Source organism: Cupressus sempervirens, chromosome 4, assembly GCF_028749045.1.
Source record: "Cupressus sempervirens isolate cs-2001-9-10 chromosome 4, ASM2874904v1, whole genome shotgun sequence".
Classification (NCBI taxonomy): domain Eukaryota; kingdom Viridiplantae; phylum Streptophyta; class Pinopsida; order Cupressales; family Cupressaceae; genus Cupressus; species Cupressus sempervirens.
The window spans coordinates 211392325-211408910 of record NC_143121.1 but is presented as its reverse complement, the minus strand read 5'-3'; the positions used below and the strand labels follow the sequence as shown (position 1 = coordinate 211408910).

Sequence of the window (16586 nt, the reverse complement as noted above, 5' to 3'; positions counted from 1 at the left end):
ACATTCTCACTAATACATTAGGGGTCAATTTGCGACGACAAGAAAATGTAATGTGTTTTTGGCTTTTTTTTTTCAATTTTAGCCCGATGCCATCACAATTGTGACGGAAGATGTCGCAATTGTGACGCCACCAGGATATAAGAGAAAAAAAACCAAAAAACCCTCATTTGAAAGAAATCGACACAGGGTTCTTTGGAAAGGAAAGGCACGTAGGAGACTTCAACAGCATTGAGAGGGGCATTGAGGTGCTAACTCAAGGCATTGAGAGGGGCAGAGACCCACATCGGCTAACTCGACGCATTGAGAGGGGCAGAGACCCGCATTTGCTAACTGCTTGTTTGACCTACTATATTATATGGAGATCTCTCTGGCGAAAGGTCCAAGGGCAACATTCAGAGGAGGATGATGGCAAGGTGCAAAACAAACAAACCCATTACTCTTAGAATCCTTTGTTCTTCAATCATTATTATTATATATATGAAGTAGAAAATGGGAGGAGACACAACCATACCAGATGTAAATTATCTCCTAGCCGCTAAAAATGCGGTGGGCTCAAGCTATTTGCAATTTATCTTCCCATGTCCTGCAGATGGTCATGCATTCTCATTATAACTGTTAATGTTTCTCATGAATGCCCTTTTATTTCTTGAACACACTTGTTTTTAAGTGTTTCCATTGCATGTTGAGAGCTCCATGCTGATGCCTCCAATACTTCCATGTCGGTGTGCTTGGATTTGTCAACAAAAAGACATGTGAAACCCATGAAAATTTGTTGTTCCTCATAGTCCAATGCATCAAAGCTTATTTTAAGGCTTTGGTGTATTTCTCGAGGCAATGTCTTGGTAACTTTATTCAATTCTAACCTCCAATAATTCTAATCTCTGCCACAAACATGATTGCCAAGAACTTTAAGTGATAGAGGTAATCCTCTGCATACATTCAGGAAGGAGTTAACCAGATTCTCATTACCCTTAGCCGGACGGGATTGTCCAAAGGAATGCCAATAGAACAGCTCTCTGGCATTGTTTATATCCACCCCTTTTAGATTATAAGTAACACTAATTTCTGCATCTATAAGCAGCCCCACATCACGAGTTGTAACTATTACAAGGCTATAAACCAACTTCTTTACAATTTCTGTTATAAGTAGAGCATCTAACTGCTGCAGGTGATCAATATCATCTAGAACGATTAAGAAACTTAGCCTATTGCTCCTGTCTAAGCAATTCACTATATGGGTTTTTCTTTCCTCTATAGATTGAAAATGGAATGGATCTGTTTGGAATAGATCTTTGATGAATTTCATTTGTAAAGAAGAAAAACTTATATTTCCATAGGCTGCCCTCACATCAAATAGAAAACATGCTCGCTCATATTTGGAGCATTTTTGGTTAAACAACTCTTTGGCCAGAGTTGTTTTGCCAACCCCACCCATTCCAAAAATGTTGACAATCTGAACCTTCTCTTTGTTGCCTTCATTCATCTGGCACAACCTCTCAAAATATTCCACAAGCTGATCAAGGCACACCCTTTCAAAATATTTCACAAGCATGTGAAGTCCCACTGGGTATTTAGCGACATGCAAAGATCTTTTTGTTTCAACTTCTCTTTGGACAGCTGACACTATATTTTGGCTGTCACTAATACTTTATGAAAGAAAAGATCTTGATAAGAATTTTTTTTGGCTTGCTAAAATATAGTATTTTTTTATATGAAAAAATGTCCTATAACCAAGCATAATGGAAACACAGAGATTTGTTTATGGAAAGTATATTCAGTCACCATGATATTATTGCATCTACAGTGTATCTACGGTAATAATCCAGATTTATTGAAGGAACAATTTAGGGTATCATTAAATCACAACAGTGAGGAAGTATCTATATTGGGTGTGGTCTAAGATGAATTTTTATTGGAAAGTATTGCCTTTGATAGAGTCAAAGTGTCTAATCAAATATTATGATAATATCTACAATGAAAATCAGACAATCATTTTACATTTAAACCATAACCATATTAATGCAAACAACTGCAGTTCGTATGCTTCAACATATTCAACCTGGTAAATAAGGGAAATAAATAACAACAGTTTCACCAAAACTCAATGCACCAAATATTGGAGATAAATAGACATGACTTTGAGTAGCCAAAAATGGACATTGAGTTGTTATGTTATCAGATGGAGCAATGAGGTCCCAAGTTGAAGGCAGGCATGAAGGTGCTTCCATGAAAATTAGGCATCCATATGGCTTACCCCTACAAACTAAGCTTGCCACATTGTTCACATGTACAAATCCACTGATCACATGTATTTCCATTCTTATTATTTTTAAGCTTGGTCATGCTATCCTCCAGTAAACACAAACCTCCATACCTATTTTTGAGCAAATTTCTTTTACTAAGCATCTCTATTTTATTCATAAATAAATGAATATTGTAATTTGGTATACTAGTTAATAAGAGGAAATAGTTAGTTCAATTCAATCCCCCATTAATTTTGAAACTTAAGGCATAATTATTTAAATCTAGATTGACTTTTACAAAATAAAATTAAAACTAAAATAAACAAGATTTGAACTATAATAATATACTAATTTGTGACATTCTAGAGTTACTCCCACACATGACATGTAAGCTTTGTGATGAACGACTATACTAGAGCTAAAAAAAACATGGGTCATCCACCACTCTCTTCCAAATCCACTGGTACCACTGCACACTCCTGATTCACTCTCTAGAAGAAATTGATATTAGAAAAACTTTTTGCAAATAATTCCAATCCATAACTTGCAAACAGATAGAATATAAATTCACATAATCATAATATAGCTTAATGGGTCAAGACTACTATCTCCAACATGAGCAACAATAGCAAAATGCATGATTGCATCAAATGCATTATTTTTAGTTCCTACCTAGCAAGAACTATTGCTTAGGCTCCACCATAACTAGTGATTAATCTTCCATTCTACTACCAATCAAATTGTTTCATTGTCCTTTTGAATTGGTCGCTTTTAATATTTTCCTCTTAAAATAGACAAAAGATGATCAACCATTATCAGTGAACTATTCAATATGCTTGCTGGTGCATTTCTTTTTGTCAGATCAATTTTTTTGATAGATTTCAATGAAAGAGAAGAGGCAAAAAAAAAATAATTAGTGTTTAGGTTGTTGTGCTTGCTGGCACATTTTGGCATGAGGGAGCAAGTACCAAAGTGTTGGGACTATCATTCTCTGAGAGGGTGCTCTTGAGGTTCCCGTTTCTACAAATGGTGTAACACTTGTTTAATTACATGTTTCGTTTGGCATGTAGATGAGCATGTGTAATATTTTTCTTGTAGATCTTTTTTTTTTCTTGCATGGAGACATAGCATAATAAAAGGAAATATGGTTAAAAGTATTTGTTCAGAGCTCATTTTCAAATTGTTTGAAAGATCACTCAAGTCATTCTTTAAATGTATGGATTTGTGGTTTTTTCTGTCAATGCAAATCATGTTGTTGTTAGTAGGCTTAATTCCTTTTGATTACTATCTATGGCATTTTTTCATCTTCTTCACAGGGGCAGTAAAAGCAATACAAAAAGTTTCGAGCAGTCAGCATAGCTTCTGTTATTGCTCAACTAGTTAACAATATACCAAAAAAATGCATCATTTATCCATCTGTATATTTTTACTATTTTTCTTAAGTTGACAATGCTTCCTTTTGAATCTATTTATGTTAAAGTAGGATGTATCAGCATTGACTGTAGCAGAAAAACAAGTTACATAGATGAAAACTTGCATTGTTGCACTTATAGCTCACATTTGACGCTTGGAGTTGATATGCACATTTCTTTGAGGTGGGTGATAACAAAGAGCTCATCAATTTTCACTGTGTTATCTTCTGGCTACAAGTCTACACCATTCTTCACTATTTTTTATTTAAAACTAATACAATTTTATTTTTCAAAATGTTTATAATTGCCATAATTTTTGACAGTTGGCTTCTTTGTATTAACACCTATAAGGAGCCATTGGATATTGGAGGATAAAGGTTATAAATCTCAGGTAGTTTGTCTATGAGATTTCTTTTGGATTTGGCTCTGTTACATGAAATGCTGAAGTAAGATGCATATCAAATATATAGTTGTGTCTTTTGTGTTATGTCCAACTCAGACATGGGCATTTCTGCCTGCGGTTATGATTCTATGCATGATGAGCTTGACTTCATTTTTAATGCCTAGCAATGGGAATTGTTGTATGTGCCTCATAGCCTAAATTTATATCTGGCTTAGGAGTTTGACAAGAGAATTGTGCAGAATATTACAACTTTTGAGTATGCTATACTTGGCCTCGTTAAGGCTGATAAGCTTATGAGATCTAGGCCTTAGTGCCCCAAACTTTGGGTCCAAGATTCTAAATCATTTTCCAAACAGTAATACTAATTAGGGTTTCTTTGATGGATTTTTTGTAAAATATTTCAATGGCAACACGTAGAAATTTTTAGGTGGCTAGAGACGAGCAATTAATCAATTCTTATTTTATTGGATGTTTTCTCTCCTGCTAGTTGGGATTTGTTTCTCAATAGATAATATTGTGTTTTTCAATTCATATTTGATATTACTCTTCATCTTTCTTCATATATCAATTTCTCACATAGTCTTTTTTAAGTTGTCGCTTGAATTCCTATTTATCTGTTCATAAGTTGCCTTTTCCTTTCAATTATGTAACACTTTTTCTACCTTTTCATTTAGTTATAATAAGCTGGAATGTCTCCTATGGACTTTATATTCAAGCCTCAATCAAAGAACACATTAAAATAATTTTCATGCCACTGACATGACATATAAGTGATCTGAAACTAATTATAATTTAAAACAAGAATCCGTGGTTTCCCTTCTCTTTTACGTACTCTCTAAATTTTCCATTATTAATAGTCATATTAAGGTCCTTGGGATCCAAGCAGGGTATCTTAAAAAATGACCCGTATTTTCACAACAATATGCCAGCTAACTGATTCGATTATAAGTTCCAAGGAGAACGGGAGGAGAATATATAATCCAACAAGGAAAGCATAAAGGAAACTAAAAACTTTGGCAAAAATAAAATAAAAAAATCATCTGAGTTCATCCAATTTCTAGATATCTTGGGAATTTGGTAGAAGCTCCTCTATTGTCTTGAGTATTTCATGCCAAATTATGGGCTCTCTTGTTAAACGAGTATACACATTTTAAATGGTACACTCTTAAAAACTCTTAGCTCTTTGGTTACTCACTTAGCTAATTTACCTATAGGTACGAGAAAAAATTAACAATAAATATTTGACATATTATCAGTGTTGATCTTCTTAAGTTGGGCACTGATTTCAACCCATTCTGATTGATTTTTATAGATTCTTATAACTAGTTCCATATATTTAATTACATTTAGACACTATCTTTTAATGCTTTATTTCAGTGTGCTACATATTCTATTTCATATTTGTGATATATGATGAAAGTATTATAACATATGGAGGAACAGTCCATGAGTGGCGTGGCCAATTGTAATGGTTTTAGTTTCAATTTTACACCATTTGATACAAATAATCAGTTTACCAATCGACCCCTAGGTTCATTCCATTTGCAGTAAAATCTTCATTACATAGAAAATGTTCACAAAATCTATGTCAATGCTCACACATCTTCTTGGACTTATGCAAATCTATGTCAATCCTCACACATTTTCTTGGACTTACGTAGGAACTATGTTTCCCTGCAACTCTTGTTAAATATGTTATCAACTTGACTTTTCTATTAAAGGCTCTCATGTTGAATTGAAGGCCAAGTAAAGAAAAAGATATTATACACTATTTTTTTGGTACCCTGTGCAGCACAACAAACTTGTTCTTACTATAAGAAAATTTTCTTTTCTTTTGTTTCATTGCAGATCTTCTACTTGCATGGAGGTCTCTCCCATCATTGGACACACTTGATAACATTCAAGCTTTGGATCACATAAAAGAAGTGCATCTATACCCATAAGTATAATGTTCTGTGCTGCATAGATTTGAAAAGAAGATCACAACCATAACATTCAGTTCTATGCATGATAGTGTCTTAGATCTAGTTCTATGTAGTGTTCTCTATTAGAAGAATTTTCTGTCCTGGTTATTAAATAGTTTCTATTTGAAAGTAATTTGGTTGTACTGGCTATGTAGTGCCCCACCAAGGAACCCTTGGAACTAAGCGTAAAACATGCAGGGGATTTTGTTAAAGAAATTGCATCATTACACACTTAAATTAGGACAACAATGCTAACAACATGAACAAAAATGAACAACAAATCACTATCACTTTGTGCTTGTGCACAAACAGTTGTAAATGCCAGCGTCTACATGTGAAAATCTATGATCTCACTTGTTGCCTGTTAGAAGAGCCTCCTATACATTCACCATACCCTTGATGGTGTGTTAAATTTTGTGCAATGATGATGAAATCACTTGAAAAAAGAAGCTAAAATAGTGGCCTAGAGATGATATGTAAATCTTTGTGTCATGCAATAATAAATGTGGCATGGATGAGCATCAATTTTTCTTCAACTTCATGCCAACCACATAAAGGAAAATTTTCTTGGAGCCTTCAAATTGAATCTAGTAGTTTTATGGTAAAAATAAAACTATCAATGAAGCTCTAAGTTGTTTAAGAGGATGGGTGGGACCTGTGGTGAAAAATGTCACAATTCTGGGTACATTGGTGCATTTGGGAACTTTCTGCATGCTGAAATGAAGACTTGAGGGATTTTGGAGTGCATTCAAACCTTTGTGGGTGAACATAATGTAGACATCAACACCAATCAATATAATCAAATGAAACTCAGATGCAATCGATGAATAATGCAGATGTTGAAGTTCTAAACCTTCCAAATAGCCCTAATAATTGTTGGACCTAATTTATTACCAACCACTGTAGTGTTCAGCATTTAAGGTTTGATTCTTCACAAATGGACATTCACATCAATGTATTTTTAAAAATATATCATGCCTCCAAGAGTCCACCTTTGATAAAATGTGACTGAAATGTTTCTCCAAATAATAGTATCTCCAATGTTGTTATACGTTGAATATAATTTTAGGCTACTAAAGTTATCAACTTGCATAAATGCTGAACATTGGAAGTATGGGGACAATATAATAGATCTCACCTTAATTCCTTGCCCCATGCAGAAAAATCTAATAATGGACCCTTCTACCATCTCTTGTCTCTTGTATTCTGAGTTCCATGGAAAATCAGTTTCATACATATCATTGAAGGAAAAGAGCTTCTAGAAGTCTTTTCACTGCCTAATCTAAGGAGCATCCTAAACACATTGAATAGTCTCAAACTCTAAGAAGTCAACATCCCCTTTACCATTGTTAACATTTATGCAACCAACTATGAAAAGAACATTGTTGGAATTTCTTCAAGTATGCTAAAACTGTCACATGCCTAAATAGTTCTAAAAGTTTTGGAAAAAAGGAAGTTGTCAAGTGAAGAACCTAAATGGTGAATCAGTGGTAGATATTATGGATTCATCTAAAAAAATTTAAATCCCTACTATCAAAGGAAAATATTCTTGGACCAGTAAAGATCTGGCAAGCAATTCATTGCCAAATGACTTGACAGATTTGTGGTTGCTGAAAATCTCACCTTCTTACCAAACCTGTTCTCTAAAACAAAATACACGGCTCACCATTGTTGAAGATGCTAAACAAGCTTTGGTGATGATGAAAGAACAATATTGAGGAGACCATAGAGCATGGATTGGAGAAAATATAATACGAGGATACAAATAAGAGATTAAGTCAGAAATAAATGATGGACCCCTAAATCGGGTTTATTACAATTGCTAAAGCAATTGCATCATTACACACTTAAATTAGGACAACAATGCTAACAACATGAACAAAAATGAACAAAAAATCACTATCACTTTGTGCTTGTGCATTACAACCAAGAACCCCTAAACTGTTCCCACATTCCATTGTTTTGCCTGACATAAATGGCTTGTTCACAGACCAGTAGGGATGAAGGTGCCAATTACTAGTTGGAGGTACTGATTAATGTATGTGTTGAAATATTGGTGGAGACATTAATATTGTTGAAATATTGAATTATTATGCATACTTTCCTCACAAGTCACCCACAGCCTAGAGAAACTGCCCACGACATGCTTGTAGATTCAATCGTACAACTACCCTCACAAGTCATCATAGCCTTGTGAAAGTCGACATACTTTTGAGATGGAAATAGAGACCCACTTCTTTTTCTGTGTCCCCTCCTACCATGAGATCAAAGGGAGATTTCATTGTCTTTTTAGACACTGTACATCCCTGTCGACCTTCTTTAGATACATCGATCAACATTGTCTAGCGCTTTACCTCTAAGAGACCACTCATCTTTGTGATCACATCTTACAGTTGCTCTAAATTTTGGCACATTTAGACTCCCTTTTACCATGCCAAGGGGAGAATCTTCATGTGTGACTATGTAAATCCTCATTTTTTCACCATTCTAAATCCTAAAAACCAATTTGATGCATGCACTCAATGATCAATTTTTAGATCTTACCCACTACTTATGTTCAAACAATATACTGATTAAAAGAATGTTAGAGATTCATGATTAAATATTGCTATTAATGTCAAAAGTGTGAGCCAAATCACAGGTTTCAACATCAATGTCAAAATGAGGACTAGAAGACATGCAATTCCTATATTACAACTAAGCATAATTAACGATGGAGGATTCATGTTAAGCTTTTCAAGAGGTGGTCTATTGAAACATATGTACCAGCATAGTATGGAAACATATTATGCAATTCTTCATACAGATCAAATTCACCAAAGGAACTATTAACACACAGTCAGATATTGGAAAGAGAGAAACTTAAGGAAGAAGATTGTGAACTTCCATTTTGGTATGGAAAAACTGGCAGCATGAAATTACATGCTCAACATCTCTTACACTATAGTCAGCGAATATGGGAGTTTAGTTTGTCATTTGACTTTAATTCAATCAATTCTAAAAATTATAGTGGACATTTCCACAAATACACAGAAATATGAATCTCTACCTGCGACAAATATTGACAAGACCAAAACAAGTATAAGATATCCATAATGATTGCTCAAATATGCAGATGGACGTGAAGCGGTGAGCAAAAGGTAGTAGTTCTAACATCATCATTGAAAATAACCGCACTTGGAGAGTATGACAGAAAAGACTTTAAACACTCTAGTTTTTAGAGATTAAAATATATACATGTCATGTGTAGCTATACATACCTTTACGCAATGATTGCAGAAGGAATAGTCCATCTCACTATCTCCTCATCACTGTTATGGATTTTGTTTGATGACATATCTATTTTGTTATTTTCAGCATTTACCATTGTTCTTGATCTGTGCTCACTGAACATATATATAAAAGTGTGTAAAAGTCTTAGATGATAATCATCAATGGCAAGTTAAAGCAATGTAAAGTTCTTCTTTTCCTGCAACACATATAATAGCAATTTTAAGTGCTTGCAAGGTATATACTTATGAATAAATATTACATCCTGATTTATATGTATGAAAAAAAATTTCATTCCTTTTAAGCTTCATTCATCTCGAGGTGCAATTCACAAACTCAAGAATAGTGGCTTTTGTTCTTCAGGATAGCTTTAGGGGAAGAGTATGTGAATGCCCCCTTGTGTCTGGAGTCTAGTTTAGAGGAGATGGCTATTTCCACTACTAAGATTTGTTGAATCTAATTCTGAATAACATTTCTTGCCATTTTTGAATCTAATCTAATGTATATTTTAACTAGACTTGTAGCTTATATGTTTTGAAATTGTTGTTAGGCCTTGTAGTTTGTATAATTTGATTGCTGGAGAGCTTCTAGAGCTAAGCAAGAAGGTCATTGCACGAGTTATAGTCGTGCGCTCTGGTATGAAAATTGTATATTTTTTATTCTAATGTATATTTTAACTAGACTTTTAGCTTATATGTTTTGAAATTTCTTTTAGTGGCTTAATGTTGTAAGGTCTCTTGAAATAAGACCTTCAGGCGGTTGGTCAAAGTTTTACAAATAATCTTTGGAATAAAGTCAAAGAAAGTATTTTTAAAATATTAAAGTATTTAGCTAGGTCTAAGAAGATTTGTGTACTTTCAACAGTTTTGCTTACTTTGTGAAAGTTGTAGACCGAAGTTTTCATAGCCCAATTTTTGCTTCCTGCAAAGAACGATCATGTCAGATAATATAAGTGAAGAACAAAATAGGGAGAAAATCGCTAGATTATGGTCTAACTTGAAAAGAAAAGGTGATGGAAAATGTTATTGTACTTGCAATATCTATAAGGGCTTAAACCATAGAAGATAACTAATCAAAATAGTTAAGAGACATTGTAGGGAGAATGGTCACATTGAAGGGGGGCATGACTATCATCCACTGGTAAGTCATTCATTATATCATTTTAACAATTTATATATATATGAAATCACTTGATGATGAGTTGATGATCATAGTTTATTTATGTTAATTAATTTTATATAGGTTGATGTTCCTAGGGAAGTACATGATATGAACCACAACAATCCGAAGAATATGGTTTTCAAAGTGGAGGAACATGGAGGTGCAAATATCCAAGTTGAAGATAATAATCCCATGAAAGATGACGATCATGTGCTAGAAAACACAATTGAAGAGGATGGTATAAATAAATTGATCCATGACACATCTAGTCCAAGCATATATGATCATGATGATGATGATAGCCTTGATGTACCTCTACTTTAGAAGGCATACGAGCCCCTATACAAAGACTCCCAAACAACTCTTCTCTCTGTTGTATTATTGTTGTTGAACTTGAAGGTTATGAATGGTTTATCCAACATAACAATGTCACATATGTTAAGGTATGTCATATATGTCTTTATTGTTAACAAAGGGTGAATAATGTACCACTAATATTGTTTATATTAAAAACTTATATTTTTTTCTATAGATTGATAGGAATGTTTCTATTACCATCATCAAATATTTTACCTTACTCATATCGAGAATTAACTGCTGTTATGAAAGATATTGGAATGGAGTATGAAGCAATACATGCTTGTCCCAATGATCATATTATATATTATAAAGAACATGAATTTGCAACACAATGCCCTGTATGTCATACGAGTAGATATCGAACAGATCGACTAACAAAAAAGGTGCCTCAAAAGGTTCTTCGTTACATCCCCATTATTCCACGGATGCGACAATTATTCAGGTGTAGTAGCTTGGCTCAATTTATGGATTATCATGCATGCAATAAAAGTCAAGATGACATTATTTGAATCCCTTCAGATGGTTTGACATTTATGCACATAGAGGAAAAGTGGCAACACTTCAAAGAAGAACCTTGTAATCTCAGGCTTTCATTGGCAGTGGACGGTGTCAATCCATTTGGAGAGATGAGATCTATTTACTCGGTGTGGCCTATTTTTGTTATCAACAATAACATTCCTCTGTGGATGTCAATAAAGAGGGAGCACATTATGTTGGCAATGATTGTTCTAGGTATCTTATCATTTGATAATTATTAATTTACATGTACTTACAAATCTTGCAGTAAAACAATCACAATAATTATGTAATGTTATTGTTCATTCAAGTAGGTAAATATCAAGTAAAAGAAATGAATGTATATATTGAGCCTCTTATCAATGAGTTGGTGGAGTTATAGAATGGTGTCACTATGTATGATGTGTCTAGACCAATAGGACAAAGACAATTTCAATTCCATGCAATACTTGCATGGACAATACATGATGCCCCAAGGCTAACACATTTTTGTGGTATGTTATAGTGAATTCAAGTTGTGCACAATAATTCTAATTGTTATAGTGAATTCAAGTTGTGCACAATAATTCTAATTATAAAAATAAACATATTTAATAATCCAATTATATCATTATCTTGTAGGTCTTCAAACAAAGGGAAAAAATGCATGTCCAGTTTGTGGTCCAAAGATAAAATCTCGTCATTCAAAAAGTTTAGGAAAGCAGGTGTTTGATGAGTGTAGACACTTCTTCCATAGGAATCATAAGTATCGAAGTACGAAAAAACATCTTTTCAATGGGAAATAAGAGACTACATCAAAGCCACAAAGAATGACACCTCGCCTATGGAAGTTGGAATATAATAGAATTAATCGTCGAGGTAATGCCATTCCACCTAATAGTTTATGTTTGTAATTTATATATTTCTATTGTGATTTTTGTTTACTAATTGTGTAATTGATGATCGTGAAGGTCGTTAAGGCAATACTAACAACCTTCCAAAGGGACTAAAAAGCTATCCCAAACAATTTAGTAGGTTGCCCTACTACGAGCACTTACAAATTGTGCATTTGTTTGATACTATGCATATTGGAAAGAATATAACAGAGACATTGTGGAAAATATTGGATGGAAGGTGTGACAAAGAAAAAATTGTGAAAATTTGTACCAACATACATGAAATCAATCATGCATTGAAGAATTTCATTCACTCAAATAGCAACAGAGATCAGATTAATATAAGTACCCTTCCATGGTTATTAACGGAGCAGCAAAGTGATACCATAAAAGAAGTCATACGAAAAATTCGATTTCCCACAGGATTTTCTGTCAACATAAACAATCTCATATCAAAAAAAAGTGAATTTGGCTCAGGGCTCAAAACGTATGATTGGCATACTTTCATCAAGTTAAGTTATGTTCTTCTATATTTACAATATATTCATAAACTACGTGTACTGTTCATTATGTTATGTTAGAAAATAATGAAATGATTGGTTTATAATTACTGCAATACGTGCTTCCTCTATCTCTCTCAGAGCACTTCAACAATAACATCAAACAACTAATATACGATCTTGGAAAATATATGAGGTAAGCAGTAATATCTGTTCAATTTGTCGTATATATTTATTATATTCATGATTTTTTTTTCTTGCTATGTAATCTATTGTATATTATTTTGTAAAGTCTCATATCTATATATTTTTTGTGACTTGAATCTCTTAATGTAGGTGGTTTTCATGTAAACAAATCCATAAAAAAGATATAAACTATTGGAAGAGAAGAATTCCTCATTTATTGTGTGAAATGCAAAAGTGTCTACCTCCAACTTTTTTCAATGCACAGGAACACTACCTCATACACCTAGTTGAGGAGATTGAATTGTGTGGAACTATACACACTAGGTCAATGTGGATGGTTGAGAGGCATTTGAAATCTTCGAAGGCTTTGGTTCGACAAAGAGCACATCCTGAAGGTTCTATGGTAGAGGGATATATGGTATACCATACTATGGTGTACATTACTGAATATCTTCCTAAGTTTGCATCAAATATCCATGTAGATCGCATTTGGGATCTTGAGCCTTTTAAAAAATTAGAAGGGGAGTACTTGATGGGGAAAGGTACATTGAGGAAAGTGAGAGGTAATAAATTATAAGATTTTATTGTAATAAATTATTTCTTAATCTTCAAAATAAATCGGTTGTAAGTTGTCTATTTTTTTTTTTGTACAGGTGCTCAAGAATGGGATGCACTACATTTGTATATTGCAAACAATCTTGATTGGATGACGGTATGGATTGAATGATGTCAACATTTTGGTCACACATTAACATGGGAAGGTGTATCTTCATTGGTTAAAGAAGCTCATCATAATGGAGATTCCAATGTTACGCAAAGGGAAATAGATTTAGCACGTGGTTTAAGAGATTTATAGGTATGTACAAATTTATTAATCACCTGTATGTTTATCAACTCACAGTACAGTAATTTTGACATGTTTCACATATTATTGTAGGTTAAACACCATAAGGCAATGTTCTATAATGGTCAGAAATTTCACGTCAAAGTGTTGGATGACATGAAGAAAACTTGTGATTCAGGAATAACTGCAGTCTTTCAAGTGACTAATATTTCATCTAGAAATGACTTAAATCCTCAAGAGTTTAAAAATTGATACTATGGCATTTTGGATGAGATACTTGAGTGTGACTTTAGTTCCTTCAAATTAGTACTCTTTGTTGTCAAATGGTACAGGCTACGACTTAATCCAAATGATCCTGATAGAATTGTTATTGAACATGATAATGGATTTACAATGGTTAATACAAGGTCATTTGAGCCAGTTGGGGATGAGCCTTATGTTCTTCCAAGCCAATGTGAGTAGGTATTTTACTCAGAGGTTCCACATAAGCTGGGTTGGTCATTTTTTTTTAGACATGAACCGAGAGGAAGGCCAATAAAGTATAATGCGATGGAAGAAGAAGATACTAAAGAAGTAGAAGATGATGTAGATGATGATCATGATCGACAGCTGTTGGATGATGTTCTTGACACAAATTTTCATGAAGAAGAAGAAGAAGATGATGATGATGATGATGCTATTGATGATGTTGATGTTGATAATGATGTTGACGATGACGACGACGAAAATGATGGCGAGGATGATGATAATGACGACAACGATGATGATGACGAGGATGATGATGATGACGAGGATGATGATGATGATGATGATGATGATGATGAGGATGATGATGAAGGAATTTAGAGGTATGCCATCAATCCTTAATCTATTTAATATTCATTTCTTGATAGAAATATATTTGTCTTATATATATGGTTACATAGTTTATTCATTATCTATTTAAAAGCTACAAGTTTCAACTACAAATAGAATACTGCTAATCTAAATTATCTATTAATCTAAATTAATTAAATAAAAATATTTAAAACACATATTGATGCATGAATTTATTGAGCCTTATTTTTTTCAGGTCAAAAGCATTTGTAAGTGTTTAGTTTAGAAAACAAAATTCATTAAATATCTATAAAAGGGAGTTGTACCTAGAATAAAATTCATAGGGAAAACAAAATATAAGTGCTTACCCAATTTTTTGGTTAATAATTTTGCCTCTGTAGGTGATGTAGAGACCCTAGGTGGACTTGCAATCATTCATAACAAGAGGGACATCCATAGTGTTCTCACAACACCAACCAAGCATCTTCATAAGATCACTCTCCTTGATCCAAGCCAACTCCATAACCTATTAGAGTGCACACCAAATCCTTATGCCACCTTAGGTTCTACATCTTTGGAATAATCCTATGAATGTCCCTTAATCCATCCAATGGATTCATCTAAGCAATCTAATCAACAAACTATCAAACGCTCACAATGCCTCAATAGGTGCCAAACTTGACTTCACCTTAACTAGGTGTTTCCTCCACCTCCACACACATCAAACAACTTAAAATAGAATGTCCCCAAGGTGACTAAACCCTCAACTCATTAGCTGATACAAAAACCTAGTTTTAGCCCTTCACTAGGCCTACTTCCCTAGTAGGCTTATAATGTGAGCCTAATTTAAGTGTTATATTGTGTACCTTTTAATGTTTTTAATTTTTATGTGATGCTAATGATGGATTTGATTATGATTATGATGTGATTATGCTCATGATAATTGAATTACATTTGCAGGAAACTAAACCCCTTCCAGGAGCATCCCGCATAGTCTCATGGATCGACAGGTATAAGTCAATACTCCTTATGGACAGTCTATTTAATACACTTATCAATAGTAAGATTGATGTCTTCTAATATCTCTCCCATTTGCAAGTACTAGCAAATAGGTATTTGTTAGAAGTGTCTTCCTTGAGTGAGGGAAATATAGGAATAGAAGAGGAAAGTGAGACATGCAATTTATCTAGAACAGGGAGATTAACTAGAGGTCAAAGGACTAGAAGGAAATTCAATAAATGCATGAAATTTTTCCTTGCTCAAGGGGTTTTATGTTCTTATGATGATGAGATGGAAGGCGACATCAAGGTATCCTTGAGGTACCAACATCTACAGAAACATTGGGTACCCAAGGAACTTCCTCTAATAAAAACTAATTTTTGTGTTAACAAGAGGATATATTGCATAACACCATCATCACTACATGGTTTGGGCCTATTTTCTATGGATGGCATAAAGGTGTCTTACAACAAAGTTTCTGAATTGATGGATTATGTTGGACCATGTTACGATTACAAAAGTTGGATGCATAATGTTCAATATAAAAAAAGTATGCGTAGGTATGCCCTCTCAGAAAATTATATACAATAGCAAGACAATAATCAAAGTAAAAGTGTGGCTATATACATTGATGGAAGGCCAAAAGCAACAGGGAATATTGCTAGTTTTATAAATAGTACATGACTTGGGTCAACTATAAAGCAACCCAATTGCATATTTGAGGCACGCGAGGGAAATTGTGTATTCATCTATGCGATAAAATCAATACGTGCAGGGGAAGAGCTTCTTATTGATTACAATTTGAACTACATAAATACAAATGAGGCTACTATCATGGGGGTGGTACATACTATTAAACCAACTTCTAATCAATGACTCCAACATACCATTTAGTCAATAAATTTTTGGCTAACATTTTTATACTTGATCTTTGACATAGGGGCACAATATGGAGCAACCACCTGGAGGGGATGCTAGCAATGTTCCCAGCTCATCTACACATGAGTAGGTAAAACTCATTGTAATTGTGCAAACTA

At 33.8% G+C, this 16586-nt stretch overlaps 1 protein-coding gene across 1 annotated transcript; it reads right to left on the bottom strand.

Moving 5' to 3' along the window:
* Window positions 1-874: 874 nt before the first annotated feature.
* LOC149560732 (disease resistance protein Roq1-like) lies at window positions 875-1483 on the bottom strand. The gene has a single exon (XM_089827674.1). The coding sequence runs from the start codon at window positions 1481-1483 to the stop codon at window positions 875-877; it is 609 nt and encodes a 202-aa protein (XP_089683800.1).
* Window positions 1484-16586: the final 15103 nt, after the last annotated feature.

Bases quoted from the DNA above. Each gene is read 5' to 3' on its own strand.
- LOC149560732 (XM_089827674.1), bottom strand. From the start codon at position 1,483: ATGAATGAAGGCAACAAAGAGAAGGTTCAGATTGTCAACATTTTTGGA.